This window comes from Calypte anna, chromosome 5A (assembly GCF_003957555.1).
Source record: "Calypte anna isolate BGI_N300 chromosome 5A, bCalAnn1_v1.p, whole genome shotgun sequence".
NCBI classification, from domain to species: domain Eukaryota; kingdom Metazoa; phylum Chordata; class Aves; order Apodiformes; family Trochilidae; genus Calypte; species Calypte anna.
In genome coordinates, this window is record NC_044251.1 from 7,342,352 (window position 1) to 7,367,013 (window position 24,662).

The 24,662-nt window shown below is 46.9% G+C and overlaps 1 protein-coding gene across 2 annotated transcripts; it reads right to left on the minus strand.

Annotated features, from left to right (window-relative positions):
* Positions 1-525: 525 nt before the first annotated feature.
* LOC103533099 (1-aminocyclopropane-1-carboxylate synthase-like protein 1) lies at positions 526-21,154 on the minus strand. 2 transcript variants are annotated; one of them, XM_030452044.1, is made up of 15 exons: positions 21,068-21,154; positions 13,404-14,053; positions 11,897-11,956; positions 8,942-9,012; positions 8,268-8,337; positions 7,491-7,557; positions 6,968-7,065; positions 6,330-6,407; positions 5,260-5,360; positions 4,512-4,601; positions 2,865-2,910; positions 2,589-2,730; positions 1,880-2,022; positions 1,483-1,636; positions 526-964 (listed from the first exon to the last, which is right to left on the minus strand). In XM_030452044.1, the coding sequence occupies exons 2-15, from the start codon at positions 14,034-14,036 to the stop codon at positions 666-668; spliced, it is 2,052 nt and encodes a 683-aa protein (XP_030307904.1). In that variant the 5' UTR covers positions 14,037-14,053; positions 21,068-21,154; the 3' UTR covers positions 526-665. The 2 variants fall into 2 exon arrangements, with proteins under 2 accessions (XP_030307904.1, XP_008497149.1); XM_008498927.2 differs by lacking the exon at positions 21,068-21,154 and adding an exon at positions 16,053-16,772.
* Positions 21,155-24,662: the final 3,508 nt, after the last annotated feature.

Genomic DNA, 24,662 nt, shown 5'->3' on the forward strand with positions numbered 1-24,662 from the left:
AATGAAGATATTAAACAGAACTGGGCCCAACACTGATCCCTGGGGGACACCACTAGTGACCGGCCGCCATTTTGATGCAAGCCCCATTCAGCACCACTCTCTGGGCCCGGCCCTCCAGCCAGTTCCTAACCCAGCACAGGGTGCTCCTGTCCAAGCTGCGGGCTGAGAGCTTTTTCAGGAGGATGCTGTGGGAGACGGTGTCAAAGGCTTTGCTGAAGTCCAGGTAGACCACATCCACAGCCTTCCCCTCATCCACCAGTCGGCGGATCCAACAGTAATTCAGGAAAAGGGAAGCTCCATACATTTAACAATTTCAAGTCTCTGCCTTCCTAGAAAGCAGGAATTAAACATAAAAAAGGACACCATGGGGCCTTATAAGAGAGTTAAGAGTAAATTCATTAGAAACAAAATACAAAATCCAATGATCCTGCTGGACAGGTGAACAAGAACCCCCCCAATTCCTTACCCTCACCCCAATCCAAGGACTGCACCTATATAATACAAATCAAAGATCTTAAGCGGGGAGGGAGAGAAAATCAGCTTTACAAAGTCATTGTCCTGCTATACAGAAAATATATTATTTGCTGGAAAATCACCAGCTGAGATGAGCCAGGGGCCCGGGGGCTGTCCCAGCTCAGGAAAGCCCCTGGAAGGCACAGTGTCCCTTACTGCTTCCCCACCAGTTTGCTGAACACATCATAGATCTCTGGTTTTTCCTGGGCAAACTGCTCAGCTGTGTTTTTCTGCAGCCAGTCCGAGGAACGCATCTGCTGCTGGAGGAGGCCAATGAGGTCACCAAGGTTGGAGCTGCTGGCAGAGGAAGGCTCCTGGTGACGGGACACAAAAATGACTTCATCTGTGCTGTCTGCTTTGCCATCCTGATCTGACTGGCAAGGTTGCTCCTTCTCCACAGCCAGGATCTCCTGCTCCCTCTCTTCCAGAACCTTGCGGATCCGTTGCATACCTGTGGTGGTGCCAAGAGGAGAAACACTAGTGGGGGACTTTAAGTCATGAGTTACCCCATCATATCCCCCCAAACTTTGGGAGGATGGATGAAAATGGAGGACGAGCAGGAAAGAAAATAGGATAATAAGAATAACGGGATAAATTTAGGATCATAGAATCAGCCGAGTTGGAAGGGACCCATCAGAATCCTCAATCCCAACTCCTGTCCCTGTGATCCTGTCCCAGGATCACCCCATGTGCCTGAGAGCATCATCCCAATGCTGCTTGAACTGGGGCAGGTTTGGTGCTGGGACCACTTCCCTGGGGAGCTTCTGCCACTGCTCAGCTGCCCTCTGGGGGAAAAACCTTTTCCTGATCTATCACATAAACTTCCCCAGCACATCTTCCACCATTCCTAGGGTCCTATCATTGGTCACCAGAGAGAAGAGGTCGGATTATGAGGATTAAGGAGAAGAGGAAAGAGTGCTGCAGAAATTCCTGGGGGAGGGAAAAAAAACAGAAGAAAACATTCCTCACCCAACTGCAGCCGGTGGGTCTTGTCAGCAAAGATGATGCGGAACCATCCGGGTTCACTGCATTCAAAGGCTTTACCACAGGAGAGGAGGACCTTGTTATCCAGAAAACGCTTCCAGAGCAGCATCTCCTCCTCAAATGTGGCTGTCCTGAGGTACTAGGAGAACCAGCAACAGGGCCAGAGGTTAATAACACCCAGGCTAAATTACTGAGACCCTCCTGACTTTGTGATTCCCAAGGAGACACCTTTTACCTTGGAAGTACAGCAGTGATATAAAGGAAAAATGGGGAGGGAAGTGGCTTGAGAGCAGTCAAATTCCTACTAGGAGGGAGATGCAGCTGCACCCCAGGTTTTGCCCTCTTCCCAGGAGAATTCTCCTGGTTCCTAGGAGGCACCAACCTTCCGGAAATCGATCCAGACAAAGAAGCCGGCGTTGCGGTTGAGGAAAGGAACCCCAAGTGTCTTCAGCTCATCTGTCACATAGGTGTGGGCAGCTTTCAGACGAGCGTGGTTGGCCCTCAGGTACACCTGGTTGATCCAGTCTGACCAGAAAGGTAAAAAAAGAAAAAAAAAGAAATCACAAACAGAGACAGAATTCAGATCAGTTCAAGCTGCCCCAACACGGAGCGTTTTTTCCATTTCACCCTTTTTTTTCTGTTTGTTTTCTGTTGCCTCAAATAGCAGAAAGGAGGAGCAAGAACTATTTAGCAATTTTCTGTCTGTGCAGGATAGCTACTGACTTTCCTGAGGAAGTTTCCCTGCACTCATAGCTCTTGGTTGTTGGGGACTGTTAGCACTCCATCTAGGGCAGAGCTAGAAATCCAGTTCCCACATCCCACATGTCTGTGTTCTTTTTTTCTGCTCAGATGGTTCTGCACCACCCCGGATACTTTTATACAAATACTTCTTCACAGCTGCTCCTCTAATCCTGCTCATGAGGAGCTCAGCAGAAATGGTCATTTTCTGTAGAACTATCATTCTTGCACTACATGGGCAGTTTCAGGGTAATAGTGCAAAAAGGAGACACCTTGGGAATGCACCTTGGGGATCCCCCAAGTACCAAGATACACAGAGCAGCAGAGGATCACACGTGGAGCTACAGACTCACCTCTGTCTCTCAGCAGCTGGGCAACCTTGTGCTGGACAGGTCCACAAACCCCATGAAAGTAACACAAAGAAGCCACTGCATTGGCAACATCTTGGTTCTCTGTATATAATGTACCAAAACGAATCCCAGAGACAGCAAAATCCTGGAGAAAACACAGAAAGGAGCCTGCCTTACACGGGAACACCTGGATCCTATGTCCTCCTGCCTCATTCCTTGAGGATGCTGAGGACACCAGGGCAAGGCTAGGAGGCAGGAAGCAATGGAACCAGGACTCACCTTGGTTATTCCCCACATCACATGAGTCCGTTGTGGATCAGGCAATCTGTATGCAGAAGGATGCAGATGGGCAGTTAGTGTCATAGGTGCTGAAGCTTTGGGATCACCAGCGCAGCATTGCAGGGATGGAGAGGCAGCATCATAGAATCATAGAATTGGCTGGGTTGGAAGGGACCTCAGAGATCATCAAGTCCAACCCTTGATCCACCGTTGCGGTTGCTAGACCATGGCACTGAGTGCCACACCCAGTCTCTTTTTAAATATCTCCAGGGATGGAGAATCCACTACTTCCCTGGGCAGCCCATTCCAATGTCTGATCACCCTCTCCATAAAGAAATCCTTTCTAATATCCAACCTAAACCTCCCCTGGCACAACTTGAGACCCTGCCCTCTTGTCTTGCTGAGAGTTGCCTGGGAAAAGAGCCCAACCCCCCCCTGGCTCCAACCTCCTTTCAGGGAGTTGTAGAGAGTGATGAGGTCTCCCCTGAGCCTCCTCTTCTCCAGCCTCAACACCCCCAGCTCCCTCAGCCTCTCCTCATAGGATCTGTACTCGAGTCCCTTCATCAGCCCAGTTGCCTCCTTTGGACCCGCTCCAGCACCTCAATCTCCTTCCTAAACTGAGGGGCCCAGAACTGGATGCAGGACTCGAGGTGTGGCCTCACCAGGGCTGAGTACAGGGGCAGAATCCCTTCCTTGGAATCACAATCACACAGTGACTAAACACTGCACCATGGAACACCAGTCAAGTAGGGAAACTTCCAATCTGACCTAACTTTGGAGGCTAGGAGCTGCCTGGAGTTGGCTTTAGACACAATTTTCAAATATTTCAAACAGACATCTACTTGCAGGTGCTATATTTCACGTGTGGATTTCCTGCACACATAGATTTCCTTGTACACATAAGGCTAGAAATCAGGTCCGTGCCAATGGATTTGCCAAGAATTAAAAATCATTTTCTCTCCTTCAAACCCCAGTATTTTGCAGAAGGAGATAAAGATCTTCTTTTGCAATGTTTCACATCCAAGTCTGGCAACACTGAGCTAACACTTAACCTAATGTAATGCATTTCCTTGCAGTTGAGCACAAAAGGAAAGATAGCATTGCTGGTGATAACTAGAAAAAAAAACACCAAAAAAACAACCAACCAAACAAAAAAAAAGTCAACAGAACAAAACCCCACCCCATCTTTTTACAAAGCAAGATTTGAAAGGTTTTGCATCTCATTAAATCAATGCCTAAGAATACCCAGTGTCCAGTTTGTAATAACACTGATCTGAAACTAATCTATGAAAAAAAAGAAAGTAAACAGTAATAGAAAGTCTTTCCAGGCATCAACAGAAATGTAGGAAAGAGGTAACAATATTTAGGTAGGGAGAAAAGCCTCCCTATCAAAAATGAAACATTTGTTTGCAGTTTTGGGGACTGTCACCAGTAAACACTGGAGCATCCACAAAGAAGTGTATCACATCAAAAAAACAACTACCAATTTTTTACTTGCTAGACTTCGTTAGACAAGACAGCTTTGCCATTCAGAAACTACAAAAAGATAAAAGAAATGAGCATAAGGCAGATTGAGAATTCACTAGCTCCTGGCATCATGCTGAATTGTCACTGGAAGATGGGTGGGGAAATAGAAGCTGATCTTACCTGTCCATGCCTAGGACACTGTGAAACGTGGCTGATTCATCAAAAACTGACAGCATGTAGATCTCATCTACTATCACATGCAATTCGTGTCTGCAAAAAGACAAAAAAGGAGATGACAAAAGGAGGCTGATCCCAGCTTAGCAGCAGACAGAAATTCAGGCCTGCAATCACACAAAGGAGAGAGACACCAAATTTGGTAGGAGTAAAGCATTTGTTTCACTACTCAGAAGTTCTGTCAGGTATACACTGAAGTGATTAGAGACATATCCACCTGACACCCACAGAATGAGATTAAAATTCATTCATTTCCAAGGAACACCTGTATGTACCCTCTCTAGAGTAAGTTGTGTCACCATCCCCTCAGAATCTCATGGATTCCAAGCTCAGAGAATATCTGTGATCCATGATGAAGCTGGGAACCCACATTCATATATTCCTTTGTCTTTTCACATGGAGAGAAACTAAGAGGAAATTAACTCAGCTTCCCAACAGAGAAGCAGAGAACCACAGGGTTTTTGCTAAGGCTACCAACAAATAAAACCTGGATGCCTTAATGAAACTTGCTTGGCCACTCCAGGTGACTGCATGGTCCTTTTTCCCCTCTTCTCTCATAAGCCCACCACTGTGTGTTAAGAACAGAATCTTCGCCTTACTTCAGAGATATTCACAGATAAATTCAGGGACAGTGAGAAGCCCATCAGATTCCTGAAGCTGACACAGGATGCCTCAGTCTTCCAACCTCACCTACCTTTTAGCAAATTCCAGGTAATCCCGTAGCTCTGACAAGGAGTAGATGTCCCCGAGGGGATTCTGGGGATTCAGAAGAATTAAGGCCCTCACAGTGATACCCTGCAGAACAGAAATAATGTAGTATTAAGAGAATGCCCATCATGGGATAAATTTCCAGTCCCTCTGCTTCAGCAGTGAGTGTGACACAAGATTTCCCTTAAGCTTTTCAAGTTGAAGGTTAGATTTGTATGAGAAAGCTTTGAGCCACAAATTAAGATTGATTTTTTTTCTCCTTTACAACTGCATCAATTGCAAAGTGAGCTGAGAAAAAGGGTTATAGAATGAGTCTCTGATTTTGAATTGGGAATCTACCACAACCATTGCCATCTGGTCAGTTAATTCATGAGAAAGAAGCTCTCACAGGTTTGCAGCATGAGAACTTCCTCTGAGCTGTAACTGAGAAGTAAGATAAGAAGAATCTGGGCAAGAAAGATAGGAATTGGAGCTACGTGGATGTAAACTCTTCCCATTCCATAGAATCACAGAATATTATCTAAGTGTTCTCATTTAGAGCAGACTTGGCTGGAGATGCTAGTGATGATCCAGAGACCCGGCTAAACAAAGAAGTCAAAACTTACAGACTAATTCTTCACAAATACCATAATTATCTGCATTTATCCTCTAGATTTACCCCTCTCTCCCTCCTGCATAGAACTGTCAGTGTTTTCAATGGATTCATCTGCACTACTGTGCAGAGCAGTCAGTTCTGGGGTTGGCATTCCCAAAGGAAAAACCCTGCACATTGCCTGCTTTTTAATGCATGCCCAAGTAGGTTGTTTTTTTCTTGGAGGGTGATAGGAATGGATTCCAATGCTTTGTACTCCTGGTTTATCCTTTCTGCTGTGCCCAAAATCAGACAGACATGGGGGACACTCAGTCCCCCTAAGACTGGCCTCGAGTTTGCAAGCAGCCTAATCTCAACCTAATCACAGACAATCAGAAAGACAGGTGGTAGGTTTGGAATTTTTTTTTCATTTTCAGTTAATTTCTGGGACATTAACTGGTAATGTGCAGCTCAGCTAAACTCACCTCTGCCCGGGCATCCTGCAAGGCTTTTTCCAGTTTTTCCACTGTAAGCTGAAAAGGCCGAGTGTTTGTTCCAGTTATCTGAAAGACACCACAAAGATAAAAAAGGCCAACCTATTTCAACCAAGCCTGCAAAAGAAAATAAAACCACAACAATAACTACCTAGAAGCCATCCTACCCTTTTTTACTACAGAGAGAATAAATAAATTAAAAGACAAAACAAGGAAACGTTCATCACAGACTGGCCACATAGAGACAATTCTCTGGTTAACCTGGAATAACTAAAACAATGCAAGATTTCCATCTGCTCTTCCACCCCTGGGACCATCTGTAGTAGGACAGTGTATTCTTCTCTCCCCAAGGCTCAAAATGGCCATTTTTTTTCCTCTCAAGAGCCATTCATAGGAATAAAACACAAGAAAAGGACAAGACCGCAATCCAGATTTATGGTCTCTAACATCTTGGTAATTGAAAATTATGTGCCCAGTTTCCCAGCCATTAAATGGGAAAAATGTTCAGAGGCTGCAGGCTGTCCTTGTTCTGGGGGATGCTTTCACAGATCCCCAAGGCTCAGCACTTTCCAGTTACCAACTCTTTTTTTTAACTAGAGAAGTTGGTACTCCCTTCCCTCAGATCTTACCTTGCTGTCTAAATAGGCATAGACCAGCTTGACATTACCATAGAGGAAGACACTCTGGGTAATACCACCATAAAAAGGAGTAGCAATCAGCACAGCTTCTGGAAACAAGAAAAAAGAAATTGGTTCTCACCAGGTCAGAATCCTTCCCTCCCTTCTAAACACTTCAGCTAAACACGAAAGATTTTTTTTTACAGCTGTGTCCTCTAAAAACACCATAGTGCCTTCTCTTCCACTGAATTTTTACACTAATTCTTTAATGTTCTTTAATGTAAAAATGAGTATAGCCCACATTCAGTCTAACAAACTAAAACAGGGCACCACAAAACCAAGGAAAGTAGAGAGGACAAGACACACGAGTGCATGGCAGAACATGGAGATGATGGAAAAAAAAAAAAAAAGGAACTTTGCAGTAGGCTCATGCTGATTCCACTACTTCCCTTCAGTCAAACAATATTTAAATAGAGTAACAAATTATTTCCCAGAAAAAAAAATCATTAAAACCACCTCCCAACCAGGCACTTACCCCCTGGATCACAAAGGACTGTAGCTAATGCAGAAAATAAAGATCCACAACCATTTAAAACAATCACCTAGAGAAAAAAGAGAGGCTAGTGATAAATCCATCCACAGAAAGACAAGACTATAAAATAATAATTTTTCTTAACCATACCACTGAAATATCTTTTCTCCCAATTTTCTAGCATGACTATTCCCAGGATTTTCCCACCGAGTTCCTGCTACTACCAGAAATAACCTTAATTCTGTTCTTTGCTTCAGAGACAACTGTGTCATGGTACCATCCTGATAAGCAATTCAGAAAAAAAGCAGGCTTTAAGTACGGAAAAAAAATTGGGGAAAAAAGCAGTTTCAATCCAAGTATCAAGCAAATTCTGCAGAGACTCATGGCTTGATGCTTTCCTTACAGCCCTTGGCTGAAGTACAGATTTTTGTCCTGAGGTGTAAAAAACACAATGGGACAAAATGAAACTTAAATAACAACGGGCACTCTTTGTCCAGGCTGAGGGATCCAAGCCCAGATCCTAGAGCTGAGGAAGGAGATGGAAACACAAAGCCCCATTGTGAGTCCTGGCAGGGACAAGTGAAGCTTGAGGCAAATACACAGCAGACCCAAAGCATTCTGGCTGAAATGTGCATCAAAAGATACTGAAATGCCTAGGAATTAATTTCACTTGCACAACAAAAGGCTGTCATCTTACTAAATAGTTTAAAAAAAAAAATTAAAACAAATTAAAACTGGCAATACATCAGAACAGACACCAATGGAAAGGGGGTTACCCACATTTTCTGCCTTCAGAGGTGCAGGGGCCTTGCAGTAATAGGTCAAGAATCGAGCCACTTCTTCCCGTAAACTGAGAAAGACAAAAAAAGCAGATTTTGATTCAGTTTCTTCTCTAAGAAGCTGGGCTTGCCCAGGCCCACATCTCAGGAAAATGAAGGCAGCACAGGGCAAAGTCTGGTGAAAATAGCCAGGAAACAGGACAGCTCAGGTCCATGACACAGGGATGGCTTTCAGACAGGGCAAAGATATCCCAGGTAATGTCTGGTGTGGTGCACACCTTCCTGAGGAGCTTTAGTTGAGGATGGAAAACAAGGATTCAAGTCCCCAGTGTTCACTATATTTCAAAGAACTGCTTGGACTTAGCCAACTAAGTCATGTATGGAGTACTTTTAAACCTGTGCTTGCTTAGGAATATCTGTATCTTCTCTCACCTGAAAGGATTTTTGTAGGGTAGGTAGCTGACAGTTTTGCAAAGAAAAAAACCATTAAATGACAAAGTTTTAACTGGTTAGGTGTAGCTATTCATCCATTCTGCTTTCCAGAGAAAATAAGTCAAAATAAGAAGAAAAGAGAGCAACTCAGTTTATGTCCTGGCTTCAGGAAGAAGCTGTATTTCAAGATGCAACCATCAAAAGGGATGGAGGGAGGGAGGGAGAAGAAAAGAGAAGACTTACAATGTATGCCCCTTCCAGTCAGGATACTGAAGCAGTGGAGGCTCCATCAGGTTCATATCAGTCTGTGTCAGCTGGGAGCAAAGAGAGGAACCATCCATCAAAAGCACAGCCCCTGATATTGGAATCATGGAGACAAGAGGGAGTCCATGTACAGGCACACACCTGCACAGGTACACACACACAGCCCCCAGCAACTTCAACAGCTGTAAAACTGGACTGAGAAAGCCCCTGAGCATCAGAATTAAATACAGCTGGCAGAAGCAAGGACCAGAAAAGTCATCAGTGATGACTTCAGGTTAGGTGAGGGGCTTCTGCTAAGTTATTGCAGCCAAAACTTTGGTGCACAGAGCTCTCTCTCTCTACAAAAAAAGGTGCAGAATGGGTATGGTACAGGATGCTCATGGCCAAAATGCCTGTATAAGACTTGCTCACAAATGAAGCAACCCAAGGAGTCCCAAAGAGTGTTCTGCCCAAGCCCTGGGGACACCACATTTCAGCTGGAAAATCCCAATTGTAAAAGCTCAGGTCTAGACTGTCAGAAAGAGATAGAAAGGATTTTCAATCAGTCAGATTGGTATTTTCTTAACAACAAAAAAAAACTTTCAATGTTACTTTTAAATTAATTCTAGCTTTCATTTGTATCTCAGTTCCAAGTTACTGCAGCTCATTCAGATCTATAATTCTGATAACTTTTGCTAAGTGTTAAAAGTGTCATGGAAGCTTTCAAAAGGAGGAGAAAAATGAAATTATCTTCTTGACAATTCTTCCCCTGGGCAGGCACCTTGTTCCTTCTTAGAAGTTAAATCTGATCTCAGAGACAGATTAACCTGAACTGCAGAGCCCTTTTGAATGTTTGTATTTAGATAAAGGATGCACAGTGATTTTATCTAAATATTTTGAAGGTTGTAGATAGCAGGGTTTCACAGAATCTAGTTCTAAGAACTTGCAAGGGATAGCACAGTGGTGACACAGGCAGAGAGAAGAGGACATTTGACATAAACAAAAAAGGAATGAACAAACAGTATGTAGAATGTGCCTTCCAAATATTTAATGGCAACCAAATCTAGGAGTTAATGTTAAAAAAAAAAAAAAGGTCCAGAAGGGGAAGACATGTCAAGTGGGTGACAGTGCAAAGGATAAGGGAAATTCAACATGCAGTGTGAAGGTTTCTCACATAGTAACAAAGACACCAATATCTATTGGTGGAATAATAACTAGTGCCAAGCTCTGGAGTTTAAAGACACTGTCCTTATCCCATGCAGGGTTACAACCTGGTATTACAGGATTAAAGCTCCTTTATTCAGCTGTAGATGTTCTTGAAGCCTACGTAGCACAGAACTGTGCCTCCTTAGATCTCTCTCCTAAACTTCTCTGGAGAATGCAACATAAAACATATCAGCAGACTCGGCCAAAAATAACTATACAATAATAAAGAGAAGCCTTTTAGGTAATGCATTAAGGGCTAAGGAAACCAGGTGACTGAAAGGAATACCATCTGAGATCTCATACCACAAAATATTCTCTAATTTAAGGGTCAAAAGGGGAAGACAGAAATCTGATACTTTATTCAGTGGAAACACTAAGCATTTATTGTCCCAAACAGCACCAAATTATTTGCCTACAATCCCAGCTGGTGCTGCATTCAGTGACTCCATGCTGTAACCCCAGGCTGCCAAGAGTGAGGAGCTGACAACAACCCCTCTGTTCAGCTTGTTCCCATGGTGGCTCAGAATCAGAATCACAGAGTCATTGAGGCTGGAAAATCCCTCTGGGATGATCACCATCCTGTGGCACTCAGTGCCACCTCAGCCTTTCCTTAAACCCCTCCAGGGATGGGGACTCCAGCACTGCCCTGGGCACTGCATCCCAGTGCCTGATCCCCCTCTCCCTGAGGAAGTGCTTCCTGATGTCCAACCTAAACCTCCCCTGGGGCAGCCTCAGCCCATGGCCTCTCCTCTCACTCCTTGCTTTGGAGCAGAGCCCAAACCCCAGCATAGCAAGGAATTCTTATTTCTAGAAGGATATTGAAGATGCAGGTGACTGCTGCCCCCTTGGCACTATTTACTGCATTCTTGCTGTTAGTTTTAAGCAGAAAGGACAGGGAAGGAAGGAAGGAGCCACCTCTGCAGCCTAAAGGGCATCTTTTTTTGTGCAGGCAGCAACTCTGCCTTACCTGTTCTTTCAGCTGGCAGGTGGAGTGGTGGGGTAGCCATCCCCCCGAGGCAGTGGAGTGGCAGGCAGAAATAAAATAAGGAAGATTTTGAGGCTGGGAACTGACCCTGAGCCACCTTCCCTCCCCACAGAACAACTTCACCTGGGTGGAACTGCCACCTGCCCACCTTGCAGGCTGCACCCGGGCACTGGTTTTTACTGGAAAACAAGGAAGATTCCTTTACAGCACAATTCTGTTATTTTCTTTGGACCTTTTCTGCTGTTTGAGTCGTGCCTGGTGTTTCATGCCTCCCCCTGAGCAAAGCAAGCAGGTAGCACCTGATCCAGTCTGATTTAAAAAGATTTCCAGAGCTGCCACCATTCTCTGCTGCCACCCTCGTGTATTTAGGGTAAGTTCGGGTGTCCAAATTGTGTGACTTGATCATGGCCAGATGTAAAAATTCTTGCCGTTCAAAACTAATTTCAAAACCATCAACTCCTGCCAGCAGGAGAAAATAAAAGGCATCTTATTTTCATTTTGTTTTCTGAGCCAATTACATCCCTAGAGGGAAGCCCCTCATCAAGAGGAACAGAAAAGCACCCTTGTTCCTGCCCTCCTGGAAAAATAACATAGACAAATGTACAAATAGCTGGATTCAAAAGTGACTTGGAACTGATAAAAAAATTCATGATGAAAGACTTGACCAGAGAGACCTGAGCAACAGCAGTAACTCTAGGGAAGTGCAAGCACTAAAAAAAGAACTACAAAGCAAATTGAGTATTTGTTTTCCAAATAGGACTTACCCGCTTAGACATCAGGTCAAAGCAGAGTTTATTCTCACTGGTGCCAAAGTTTATTATGCCCTGGAAAAAGAAATAAATCATTTTTTAGAGACACAAAAGCCACGTGCATATATCAGCTTAGCTATTGCTTCATTAAGTTGCCTATGTAAAGCTAACTAAGGGAAAGACAAAACTAATTTTACAGCAACTCCACTGCTTTCAACTTCAGACACCTTACAAATATAGTCCAGGCACTCACAATTCTTAGTCAATAAAATGTAAATGTGTTTGTACTAATGGTTTATACTTCTTTACAGAATATGTTCAGGTTAATCTTGAATTCACTCACTGGTATATATCTAACTACAAAAGAAACCCTAAAACAAGTTGAAGAAAAGAATTCGAGGTTAACCCTTCTGAAGCAGTTTTAAATAAGATTTTGGATACACTTATTAACCTAAGAGCATTTTTGATGACTGATAAAGTCATCACCATCCCATTCCACTGATTTGCTCAGAAACCCCATCAGCATGTAGTCATGAGAAGTGGTGAAAACATTAAATTTTCCCCTCTGGAGAGATGACCCAAACAGTTCCAGTTTTAGGATTTGGCCCTGCTTATTTAGCACTACTTTAGATCTGAAAGAGTTCAAATCTACTGGCACATTTTCATTTTTGGAAGAGGTTGGGTCAATTATTTTTTCAAAATGCAAAAGGAAATCTGAGCAATGGTGCCTTTATGATAAAACACACAAGTTCAGGTTTAGGAATTTGTTCAAAAAGCCACCTCCTGCACACAGAGCAGCTGGCAGAAGAGGCACTTTGCTCCTCATAATGCACCTTGTATCAAAAACTTCAGTTTTTCTGTCTTAAAAATCCACTTTTCACCTCCCAGCATAGTGCAAAGTCAGGGCTAATAATAAAACCTTTTTAAAGTTTCAAGCGTTCAGTATCTGAATGTGGGATCTATTTAAAAGTAATCCACATGCAAATAACTATTTACATTTCCTGTACTTGGTACTCAGTAAGGAATTGCCATGAAATATTAACACTCAGCCTTTGTGCCACAAGGGGGGTATGATGAGCTACTTAAAACCGAGCAGCCAAAAGAAAAAGTGCTGGGATAATTTAATAATAAAAAAAAGCTTGCTACTTAAGTGTATCTCCTGTACCCATCACCTGCAATAATCAGAACTGGCCTTCAGTGGGCAACAGAGGGGATGAGGTGAAAGGAGGAAGAGTTTAGTTTGTTCCTATAGATTTCTGACATCTTTCAAGGTCTACCACTGATATTATTTGCTTGATAGGAAAAAAGAAACCAAACTGTGCAAACTTAAGCCGGGCACAGCATTCAACTTTGATATACAGATGATCTGCCAAGCTACTTTTTATTTCTCTTCCTCCAACCAACAGCTGGGCCCAGCATGCAGAAGTGGGACCAGAAGAAACCCCCCCACACTTGTGGTGCGCATCGGTCAGCAAACCCCTGAAAAATCCCAGGAAAAAAACACCTGGAGGCTCTCACTCACGTTGGGGTTCTTGTCTTCATCATACTTGTCAGCATGATAAGCTTGGTACCCTTCCTCTGTGGAGCCACGAAAAAGGCTGGCAACATTTCCCCGGGCAGAGAGGTAGGGGCTCCTCTGGAAGTGGCTGGGACCGCAGAACCCTTGCAGGTTCCCCTTCCTCTCAGCAAGCGGCCGAGCGCCGCTGCCTTGCAGGTCACCCCTTCCTCCTCCTCCTCCTCCTCCTCCTCCTCCTCCTCCCATGCCTGTCATTTCAGACAGTGCCTGGTTGAAATCCAAACCCCGAGGCATGGAGAGGGAGGAGGAGGAGGAGGAGGAAGCGCCGTGGCTCTGCTTGAGGATGCTGAGCATCTGGGCGAAGACGTTGAACATGCGGAACTCGTGCTCCCGCTCCAGCTCGAAGCGGCGCTGCTCCAGTTGCATCCGACGCTCCTCCACCTCCAAATCCCGCTGGAAACGCCTCTCTTCCATCTGCAAAAAGCGTTCCTCCATGGCCCGCTGAGAGGTCAGGGTTTTCAGCAAGAGGTCATCGAGGGGGTCCCTCACGCGTTGCCCTTTCCGCCTTTTCCTTAGCCGGTGCAAGGCGGAGAAGCCGGGCCGGGGAACCACGTTCTGGATCCGAGTGGAGTTTGCCATGTTTGGCTCGCTGAAACCTGCAAAGGTGGGAAGCCAGGGAAGGAAAAATCAGACACCCTGCAAGTCAAGTGGTGTGGACACACTCTGCTGTCTTCCCCTGCCCTTTCCAGGAAACACTCATCAACCTATGGCAGGTTTCACAGGAAAAACAAAGCCAAACCTGCCAGGGACATCTTGAGTCTTCTTGAGGTTTGTTTTTAAATTCACATATTGGGGACCCCAGCCCAAGTTAACCTGAATGATCATCACTTCCTTCCACTGCACTACCTATAGAACAGCCACAGTTCCATAGGTAGTTCCAGAAATACCACAGAATACCAAACCTGCCAGGGACATCTTGGGTCTTCTTGAGGTTTGTTTTTAAATTCACATATTGGGGACCCCAGCCCTTGAGTTAACCTGAATGATCATCACTTCCCTCCACTGCACTACCTATGGAACAACCACAATTCCATAAGTAGTTCCAAAAATACCACAGAATACCAAACCTGCCAGGGACACCTTGAGTCTTTTGGAGGTTTGTTCTTTAATTCACATATTGGGGACCCCAGCCCACGTTAACCTGAATGATCATCACTTCCCTCCACTGCACTACCTACAGAACAGCCATAGTTCCATAGGTAGTTCCACAAGTACCACAGAATACCAGACCTGCCAGGGACATGTTGGGTCTTTTTGAGGTTTGTTTTTTAATTCACACATTGGGGACCCCAGCCCTGCACTCAGCCTCTGAGTTAACCTAAGTGATCATGACTTCCTTCCACTGCACTACCTATAGAACAGCCACAGTTCCATAGGCAGTTCCAGAAATACCACAGAATACCAAACCTGCCAAGGACATCTTGGGTCTTCTTTAGGTTTGTTTTTTAATTCACATATTGGGGACCCCAGCCCTTGAGTTAACCTGAATGATCATTACTTCCCTCCACTGCACTACCTATAGAACACCCACAATTTCATAAGTAGTTCCAGAAATACCACAGAATACCAAACCTGCCAGGGACATCTTGGGTCTTCTTGAGGTTTGTTTTTAAATTCACATATTGGGGACCCCAGCCCAAGCCAATCTGAATGAGCATTGCTTCCCTCCACTGCACTACCCATGGAACAGCCACAATTCCATAAGTAGTTCCAGAAATACCACAGAATACCAAACCTGCCAGGGACATCTTGGGTCTTTTTGAGGTTTGTTTTTTAATTCACACATTGGGGACCCCAGCCCTGCACTCAGCCTCTGAGTTAACCTGAGTGATCATGACTTCCTTCCACTGCACTACCTATAGAACAGCCACAGTTCCATAGGCAGTTCCAGAAATACCACAGAATACCAAACCTGCCAAGGACATCTTGGGTCTTCTTTAGGTTTGTTTTTTAATTCACATATTGGGGACCCCAACCCAAGCTAACCTAAATGGTCATCACTTCCCTCCACTGCACTACCTATGGAACAGCCACAATTCCATAGGTAGTTCCAGCAATACCACAGCAGAGGTATTTCTTCAGCTCACCATTGAGCATCCTGGGAGATTAGATCCCAAAAAAAACTTTAAAGAAGGCAAGGGAAGTGTCACCTGCAGGTTTACAGAGCAGCCATGGCAGAAGTCTTCTGCGGACAGCCCTGGTTCTCTTCAAGTGGCACCAAAAAGCATGCCATTTTTTCTTTTTTTTTCTTTTTTTCCAATAAGGTAAGCACTGCCAGCAACACATGCACAAATCTAGCACTAATGCCTAGCACAGCTCATGGCAGACACTGCCAGCCCTTTGGGTTTCATCCACAATATGTAGCCAAACACAACAATTTTAGATTGTATTTACCTACAAGGTATGATTTGGGAATGGCCAGAAGATTATGAGTGCTGATACCACCCTTCTACTTTGAAGCTTTTTGGGATATGTAACGAGGAACCAAATACCACCACCAAAAACCAGGTGTGTGTCTCCACATGAGAAAAAACCCACCTCTTTCTGGGAAATTGGGCAGAAACCTTACACTGGAATGTAAAAGGCTATCCCTACCTGAAGGTGAAACACTGGTTTCAATGGGAATCTCCACCCTGGAGATGGGAGAGTCGTTCTGAGCCCTCTCCAAGAAGGCTCTCTCCATCTCATGTTCTTCGGGGGAGCCCTGTTGGTAAGACATGGATGACGGGGGCTCTGGGGTCAAGCAGTGCTCATCAGAGTTCACCTCCTCACATTTGATTTCCATCAGTTCAGGGTGCTGGGAGTGTCCAAAGGGCAGGGCCGAGCTGGAGAACTGGTGATGGTAGCTCTCTACCATGCTGCCCTGCAGCACCTGCTGAGCCATCATGCTGCCGCTCAGCGAGCTGTACGCCAGGGCGGGCCGGCTGGTCAGCACCCGGTCCATCACCTCGTAGAACTTCCAGGTCCGTCCGCCCCGCGAAGCTTTGCTGTTGTCTTTGATCCTCCGGTACTCCAGCTTCATCTTCTTGATTTTCTCCCGGCACTGGTCGCCAGTCCGGTGGATTCCCTTCTCCCGCAGCACTTCGGCGATGCGGTTGAAGACGTGCTGGTTGCGCAGGCAGCTCTCCAGCTCCACCTGCACCGACTCGTCGGCCCAGAGCTGCAGCAGCTCCACCACCTCGGGGTCCGACCAGTTACTGCCGCGCTCGTACTTCTTCCCACGAAAATCCATCGCTCCCGGGCCCCGGGCTTGCGCGGCTGCGGGACGGGACGCGGTGCCGGCGGTGGGACGAGGGCTCGGCCCCCGCGCTGCCCGGCGCCCCCGGGCCGAACCCCGCCGGGCCAGCGGCGGGAAGGGGATCCGAGGGGGGCCAGGGGCGCCGGACCGCGGGAGGCGGCGGGACCGCGGGGGAGCCCGGGCCGTGCTGCGCCGGGGGTCCCGCCCGCCGCTCAGACCGCCCCGGCCCCGCCGGGACAGCGCACCTACCCCTGCCCCCGTCCTGCCCCCGCACGGGGGGCCGGACCCCCGACGGGAGGGGGGCTCTCGCACCTTGTCCCCGGAGGGCTCCCGGGCGGCCCTGCCTGTTCCCAGCCCCCAGCAAGCGGTACGACCGCCGGTGCGGCGTGGCTCGGCTCGGCACGGTTCGGCTTAGCCCATCCGCTAGAGCCGGGCGGAGCGAGCTAGCGGGGAGCCGGCATGTTCACATCCGGGGTGACGCACATGCGTGCAGCCTTATTCCGGGATAACTTTGGTCCGTTCCGGGATAACTTTGGTCCGTGCCAGGCGTTTACCGCGCTCCCGGGGCCGCGCCAGGCACCGCGCTGCTCCGCGGGGTTCCCGCTCTGCTCCTCCCCCCCTCTTCGCCCTGCCCCCGGTTGCACCGTCCTGTCCCGTACCACGGCCCTGCTTGGCTCCGCTGGCCCTGCCAGGCACGGTTCGGCACGGCCTCGCCCGCAGGCACCCCCTGGGCTCTGCGCCAAGACGGGGCGGCAGCGCCGGGAACTGCGCGGGCTGAGCCTGCAAGGATGCTGCTACCCTGCGTCCAGGGGATGCTGCGGAGGGAAACTGCGGGGAGGTCTGAGTGGGGGGCTCTGGGGGCTTGAGTGGGGCTGGGTGGGACGTGAGGTACCGCAGCATCAGCCCGAGTTGGGGGCTGCCCCCCAGCAGCCACCTTGGGTCACTCAGGCAGTGCTTGGGGCCAGGGAATGAGATGTGCCCCAGCCCTCAGCAGGCACTGGACCGCAGTGGGGGACTTGTGAGTCCAGTTTGGGCGTTTTCCCTCCCGCACAGAGAGCTTCCCAAGAAGCAGGTACAGATATTACATGAGTTCACACCTCTGCTCAGCACCCTCATCAGCTGGCTGCATGAGGGTCCGATTCTGGTTCAGATTCTTCCAAGCACCCCACTCCTCGGCTACGTACAGTGGGGGGGCAGGGGGTAGGACCACAGAGAGCAGCTGCAGGATTTTTTACTTGACATCACCAGGTCAGTGCCTTCAGGGCTCTGTAACTGCAGAGCAAAGCAAAGAAGTTGCACCTGATCCAGTCTGATTGCAAAAGATTTCCAGAGCTGTCACTGTTCACTGCTGCCACCCTCACGTATTTTGGGTGAGTTTAGGAACGGAGCACAGAGCTGCCCCATCAGCCATGAAGATGGACTGAAGGACAGAGCATGTTGTGCTGACACCCGTGGGTTTGGAAACTTCAGTCTGGACCGGAGCCTGGCAGGATAAGGAGCAAGCCCCAAGGCAGGGAGTATTAACACAAACCCAGTAATTTATGCAAAATCCAGAACAAAACACAGCACACGCCCATATCCTGTAGCATGGTTCTGAGGGCCAGAATACACACACTGGGTTTGTGATTTGCCTTTTGGATCAAAAGATTTACCTCTTCACAACTCCCTGGTGTTTTTATCCAAGTCATATGAACTTGGTTCTGGATTTAATAAGCCTCTGTGATTCTGAGTCTGTGAAACTGAAATAAAAATCTTGATCTCCTTTATCATAGAATCATAGAATTGGCTGGGTTGGAAGGGACCTCAGAGATCATCAAGTCCAACCCTTGAACCACCGCTGTGGTTCCCAGCCCATGGCACTGAGTGCCACATCCAGTCTCTTTTTAAATATCTCAGGGATGGAGAATCCACTACTTCCCTGGGCAGCCCATTCCAATGTCTGATCACTCTCTCCATAAAGAAATTCTTTCTAATATCCAACCTAAACCTCCCCTGGCACAACTTGAGACCCTGCCCTCTTGTCTTGTTGAAAGTCGTCTGGGAAAAGAGCCCAACCCCCCCCTGGCTCCAACCTCCTTTCAGGGAGTTGTAGAGAGTGATGAGGTCTCCCCTGAGCCTCCTCTTCTTCAGGCTGAACACCCCCAGCTCCCTCAGCCTCTCCTCATAGGGTCTGTGCTCGAGTCCCTTCACCAGCCTGGTTGCCCTCCTTTGGACCTGCTCCAGGACCTCGATATCCTTCCTAAACTGAGGGGCCCAGAACTGTACACAAGTTTTGGCAAATCCTGTCTCGGGGCTAGGGGGGCAGAGACAAGATTTAGCTTTAAAAATTATACTGCATTTCCTAGTAACTTAGGATCAGAGGGCAGTTTGGATTTTTCCTGGCCTGCTGAACTACAGTCTGCATCCCCACAGCCTCCTAAGAAAGATGTCCTCTCACTTTCCCAGGGCTTTTTCCATGGGAACTGCACTGTATGTTCTCTGAATACAGACTTAATTATATAAGCACATTGACACTGACTGTACACAAAGGCCAGGGCAACAATGAATAGAGCCACTGATGATAGAACTTTAATAGTAAACATAAATAGATTAAAGGCAGCGTGGAATAGTCTTTTTAAAAAGCTTTTCAAAGAAGCTGGCTGCAGCCTGTTATACCTGAGGGCCATAAGTTAGCCCAGGCAGCAGCAGAACATTCTCAAAAATAACTCAATTTATGTCCTGGCTTCAGGAAGAGCCTCTCTGTCAAGATGCAACCATCAAAAGGGATGGAACCTAGATTCATGATATAAAACAATACCAATAAATCTCCAACTATTGCTCATGGTTCAGTTGTTTCCAGCTTTTTAGGCCAGATGAAGTGGAAACTTGATTTTTAAAATGAAATTAAGAACTTCCCTTGCAAGTATAAGTTAGGCAGGCATGGGGCTGAGATCAGCCATCCCATGCTGTTATGTTGCTGAGACAATTGTTTGAGCTGCTTCTCCCATTCAGATGGAAAAGAGGATTAACCAGGGCTGTGCTCCCAAAACTCAGGAAGTGATGGTGTTGAAATGTGAACAGTGCAAGCCACTGAGAACCACGAAACTGAAACAGTTTGTAATGCTATTTTAGTGACAGGAGTTTAGTTTCCATCTAATTTCATTTTTGACAGACTTATTCTTTTAACACTCCTTTGACAAAACCCCCTCTCTTGTTCTTGTGCAGCAATCTCAGGAATGCAAACTGAATGCTCTCATGGACCTTCCTTATTGTCCAAGAATTCCATGTGTTGGTTCCATCCCAGTAGGTAACAGCCAAGTGCCTCAGCATCCCTTCCCTGAGCAAACTGCAGACCACAACTCCTTTTCTGACAAGCTATGACACGATCCTGAAAATAACCCCCTTAAAAATAGTGTTAACCTTCACTATTTTGTTATTTTTAATTTATTATAGGTCTCTAAGTTAATGATGCATCACAGGTGATCAGCTAGACCTTGGACCAGTGTTTGCCCTGACACTGCAAGCCATCAGAGCAGGGGACTCTGGGCTCCTGCCAGTGCCCTCAAGGACTGATACTCAAATTCCTACTTAATTTGGAGCCTTAGTGTCATGGTGTGGTGACAGACAGCACTGCAATGAGAGCCCTGGAAGCCCAAATGTTGGTTTGTTTATAGCTGAGCAGAAGGGCCCCATTGAATGTCAGTCCCTCAGCTGGGAAATGTGACAGCCACGGTGGTTTTGCTGGGACACAACTTTGACAAAAGGAAAGGGATGCCCTGCAGCTCAGCTGAATGTCAGGCGGAAACAATAAATTCCTCTGTTGTAACTACAGCAACTCGGTAAAAAAACATCAGAAAAAAAGCCTGAAAATCAGAGAGAGAGGCACACCCTGAGCAAAGCCAAACCTCTGGGACTTTGGAGCCCTCAGGAGGAGAGGTGGCCTGGGCAGGCAGCCTGGTGGCCATGGGAGGAAGGTCCCTGCAGAGGGTGCTCCAGCCCTGGCTACCTCCCTCCTGTCTGCTCGGAGTTCTCTGGAAAGCCAGGGGTGGGAAGGAGGAAAACCCTGGCAGGAAAAATCCTCACCACATCGGGGAGAGACAGAGAGATCAAATGGAGAGACAGTTCCCCAGCAGCCCTGAACCATCAGAGACTGGTTTGGGTTGGAAGGGCCCTCAAAGCTCCCCTAGTGCCAACCCCTGCATGGGCAGGGACACCTCCCACCAGCCCAGGTTGCTCGAAGCCCCATCCAACCTGACCTTGAACCATTTACCCGGAATTAAGAGACCCCAGAATTGACCCATACCCATTGTCCAAAGCAAACACCAGGATTTCCCCATCCCTTACAGGTGAAGCAAAACACAGTAGGAACAAGGTACTCATATTTTGCTCTTACCTCTGGACTTTTCTGGCAGAAAGAGGAAGGGGCTAGCAGCCACCCAGTCAGATTTTTGCCTTAGGACAGCAGGCAGGGCTGCAGTTATAACTGGCAAAAAGGGTGAGGAAATGCTCTGCTTTTGTGTTTGTTTACTCTGTCAGGTGTGCTCATTAAACTCAGATTGCATCAAAGAGCTCCCAGAAAAAACATGTGTGAGTATCACAGTCCTCCCCCCCCTTGCAAGGTTTTCCCAATCAGAGGCCGTGTCCTTGAGCCTTTGGCTAGGCTCAGGTGCCTTCCTTGCAGTATTTAAAGAGCAGCATGTGCCCTGGTTATCAATCCCTGGATGGGAGCCTTTTGAGGTGGAAGAGAACGTTCAGAAATTGTGGCTATTGCTGGAACTTTCTGAAAATTGGGCTCCTTGGTGACTGGCAGTGGTTTTATTGCATTAAGGAAATGAACAGGGGTTGTTTGGCAGTTTTTGGCAAGCCTTTTCTTTAAAAACTCCTTCTCAATTCCAGCTGTACTGTGCACAGTCATTTTAACTCCGTGATGTTTACAGGGTTGTTGTTCAACAGTGATTCATTCTAGGGAGTTCATAAATGGTGATAAAAGCATTTAAGAAAATAATTCTAGGTCTTCCAGTCCCAGGCTGTTCAGTTACTTACTGGTCCAGATGCCAGTAACCATCAGATGTCAGTGTCTTGAAGAACACCAGTGCTAACTGGGTTTCCCAATCCTTGTGCAAAGCCCACAGGATTCCTGCAGAGATTCCCTGCGACTCTCATAGGAAAAATCCCACTCCCAGGGAACACTAAAGACCCCTCTTGCTAATAAATTTCTGTCAAGTTGAGGCCCAGCACCCTTTGCAGGGGCTTTCAAGCCTGCCCAAACCCAGTCTGCTGATGTGTTCAAGTCATTGCCCAAATGAGATGCATGATGAAGCAAAAGAATCTGCTCTGTTTTTTTAAGTAATTTGTTTTAAATAGCAGGGAAGTGAACTGAGCCAGGGTGCTGATGCCCTGGACACAGCCAGAAGGGACATGTCATGCTCAGTTGACAAAGGAAACTCTCCCCATGCCACCCACCCATCCTGGCACAGCTGGAGGCTGGTGGGTGCCTGCAAGAGAGGAAAGAAATTTTTTGCAGTCTCTATTTAAGTCTTCAGTGCATCTGGCAAGGCTTCAGGAAGGGAACTGCTTTGTGCCATGGGAGCTGTGCATCAGAAACTGAGCAGAGCCCAGTTCCATCCAAATTGGCTGGATGGAACATGTCCAGGGCCATCAGCATCCTTGCTGACACAGGAAAGGAAACTGAGATCAGCAGCATTAGGGGTTTGAGCTGCTTGGCTCAAAGTTGAGTCAGATGTCTAGAATCAGGACTATAGGAGCAGCCTCCATCCTTTGTAAATCAAGGACAAGTGGGAGGGAGGAAACAGGATCTCCTCTGCAGTACTATTGGACTTACAAACAAGAGCCTTCACATCACATTCCCAATTTCTCAGTCTTCCAGTTTCTACTGCTATCATCTGCCTGTTCACTCCAGGAGTATCTTCCTCACCATTGGGAGACTCTGATTCAATTGAGCCCAAATTTGGGCCCTTAAAAAGTTATCTTACTGGTGAGATTTAGTTCCCATCCCTCCAGTCCTTCTCCTCTGGATTCTTGGATCCACTGCAACAGAAAAAGGGTAATTATCAAGGAAAAGATAGATAAACCTTCCCCTCCAAAATGTGGGCATTATCACCATCTTGCTTCCCTCTGGTTTCTCATTTTTCAGTTTGACTGAAGCTGCTGTGGTACACAAGTGACTGAAATTGCAGTAACTCCTGTGAAGGAGAGCAGGTACATTTCCAGCCACTTATTTAGAAATTATTAATACCTCACATAAAAAATATCAAGCCAGTTGTTGCTCCAGAGGTCATGACTGAAGCAGGCTGTGTGACCTCCAATGAACTTGCCTCTTTCCAACTGGAAGCAAGAAATATTTTGTCATGCAGAGGGAGCACACATGGAAATGTGTCCTGCCTGTGTCCAGACAGCTTCAGGATGTTGGGTGTGATTTTACACACTGTATCTCCATGAAACTCATTAAATATCACTAAATTCAAGTCAGTTTTGGTCCCTGCTGCACAAAAAAGATGGGGAGAGGCTGGAGAGGGTCCAGAGAAGAGCCATGAGGGTGATCAGAGGAGTGGAGCACCTGGGATGTGAGGAGAGGCTGAGAAACTGTGTCTGTTCATCCTGGAGAAGAGAAGGCTGAGGGGAGACCTTCTGCCCATGTTCAGGACTTGCAGGGCAGCTCCAAAGCAGCTGGAGACTCCCTGTGTCCAAGGAGTCCCATGGACAAGACGAGGGGCAATGGGCACAAGGTGCTCCTGGGGAGATTCCATTGGAACACAAGAGGGAAATTTGTCCCCATGAGGACAGTCAGACCTTGGAATGGTCTCCCAGGGGAAGGGGGGGATTCCCCCACTTGGGAAAGTTGGAAGTCTCAGCTCCAGGGGGTGCTGGGACATCTCCTAGAAAAAATAATATGAGAAGGGCTGGACCAGGGCATCCTGGAGGATCCAACCAGGGGATCCAACCTCACATCCTGGGATTCTATGAATTCAAATATGCAAGAAGAGAGAAATCAGAGAACAGTTAGCTCAGCCAGCCAGCAAAGATTACCAAAACAGCTTTCCTCATTAGTGTACTCCCAACATCTGAAGGATACCTCTTTCAGAAAGCACCAGAGGCAGTTTAAGCTAACATTAACCTGCTTTAAACTACTCCACATCCCATCTGCACGAGCAGCTTGGGAAGCAGGGGCATTGCCAGGGTCACAGGTCCCCAAGAGGCAGCAGCATCTCTCATTCAGGGGTCTGCAGGAGGCACAGGCAATGCAAACCTTCTGCCCCAAAGCAGGAATCACCTCTCAGCCCTCTTGTCTCACCATTCACCCTCTTCTGCTCCAAACCACTGAGGCGAGAGAGAGAGAGAGAGAGAGAGAGAGAGAGAGAGAGAGAGAGAGAGAGAGAGATCACTGCTGTCCCCCTTCCAGACCCAGGTACCAGCCACGTGCCCATGTGGAGAACACACCAGATGCTCCAGAGTGATGCTGGGGAAAAAGCACAGGTGATCCCCTGATTAAGTTGTCAAGGTCTGGCCCCAACCCAACTGGAGTTATTTAAAGAACAGTTTGCAAGAAGCAAGGAAGGAAACAAGTTTTGATTGCAGCTTTCATGGATTTTTGCTCCATCAGCTGCACGGTGAAGGGAAAAATGTGCACGTTAATATAACAAAAATATGGAATTCTGAGAGGCCTGGGTATGCCCTCTTCCAATAGCATCTATTTGCCACCAAAGTTTTTATTATCAAAATATTAAGTTAGCAAATATTCAGGAACATTTATCCTGACTTTCCCTTTTCCAGACTTGCCTTAAAGCTCCAGTTTTTGAGCCATAACATCAACTTTGGGGTTTTTTCAAGGGCTAGGATGTTAGTTTAGAGACACTCCACTTCTAGCTTCACACTGCAAACACAAAAGCTAAGAATGGCTTTTTCCAGGGAGCTGAGGCAGTAAGAAAAGGGGGAAAAGTCACATGGTTGATAGAAAAATATAGATTTGG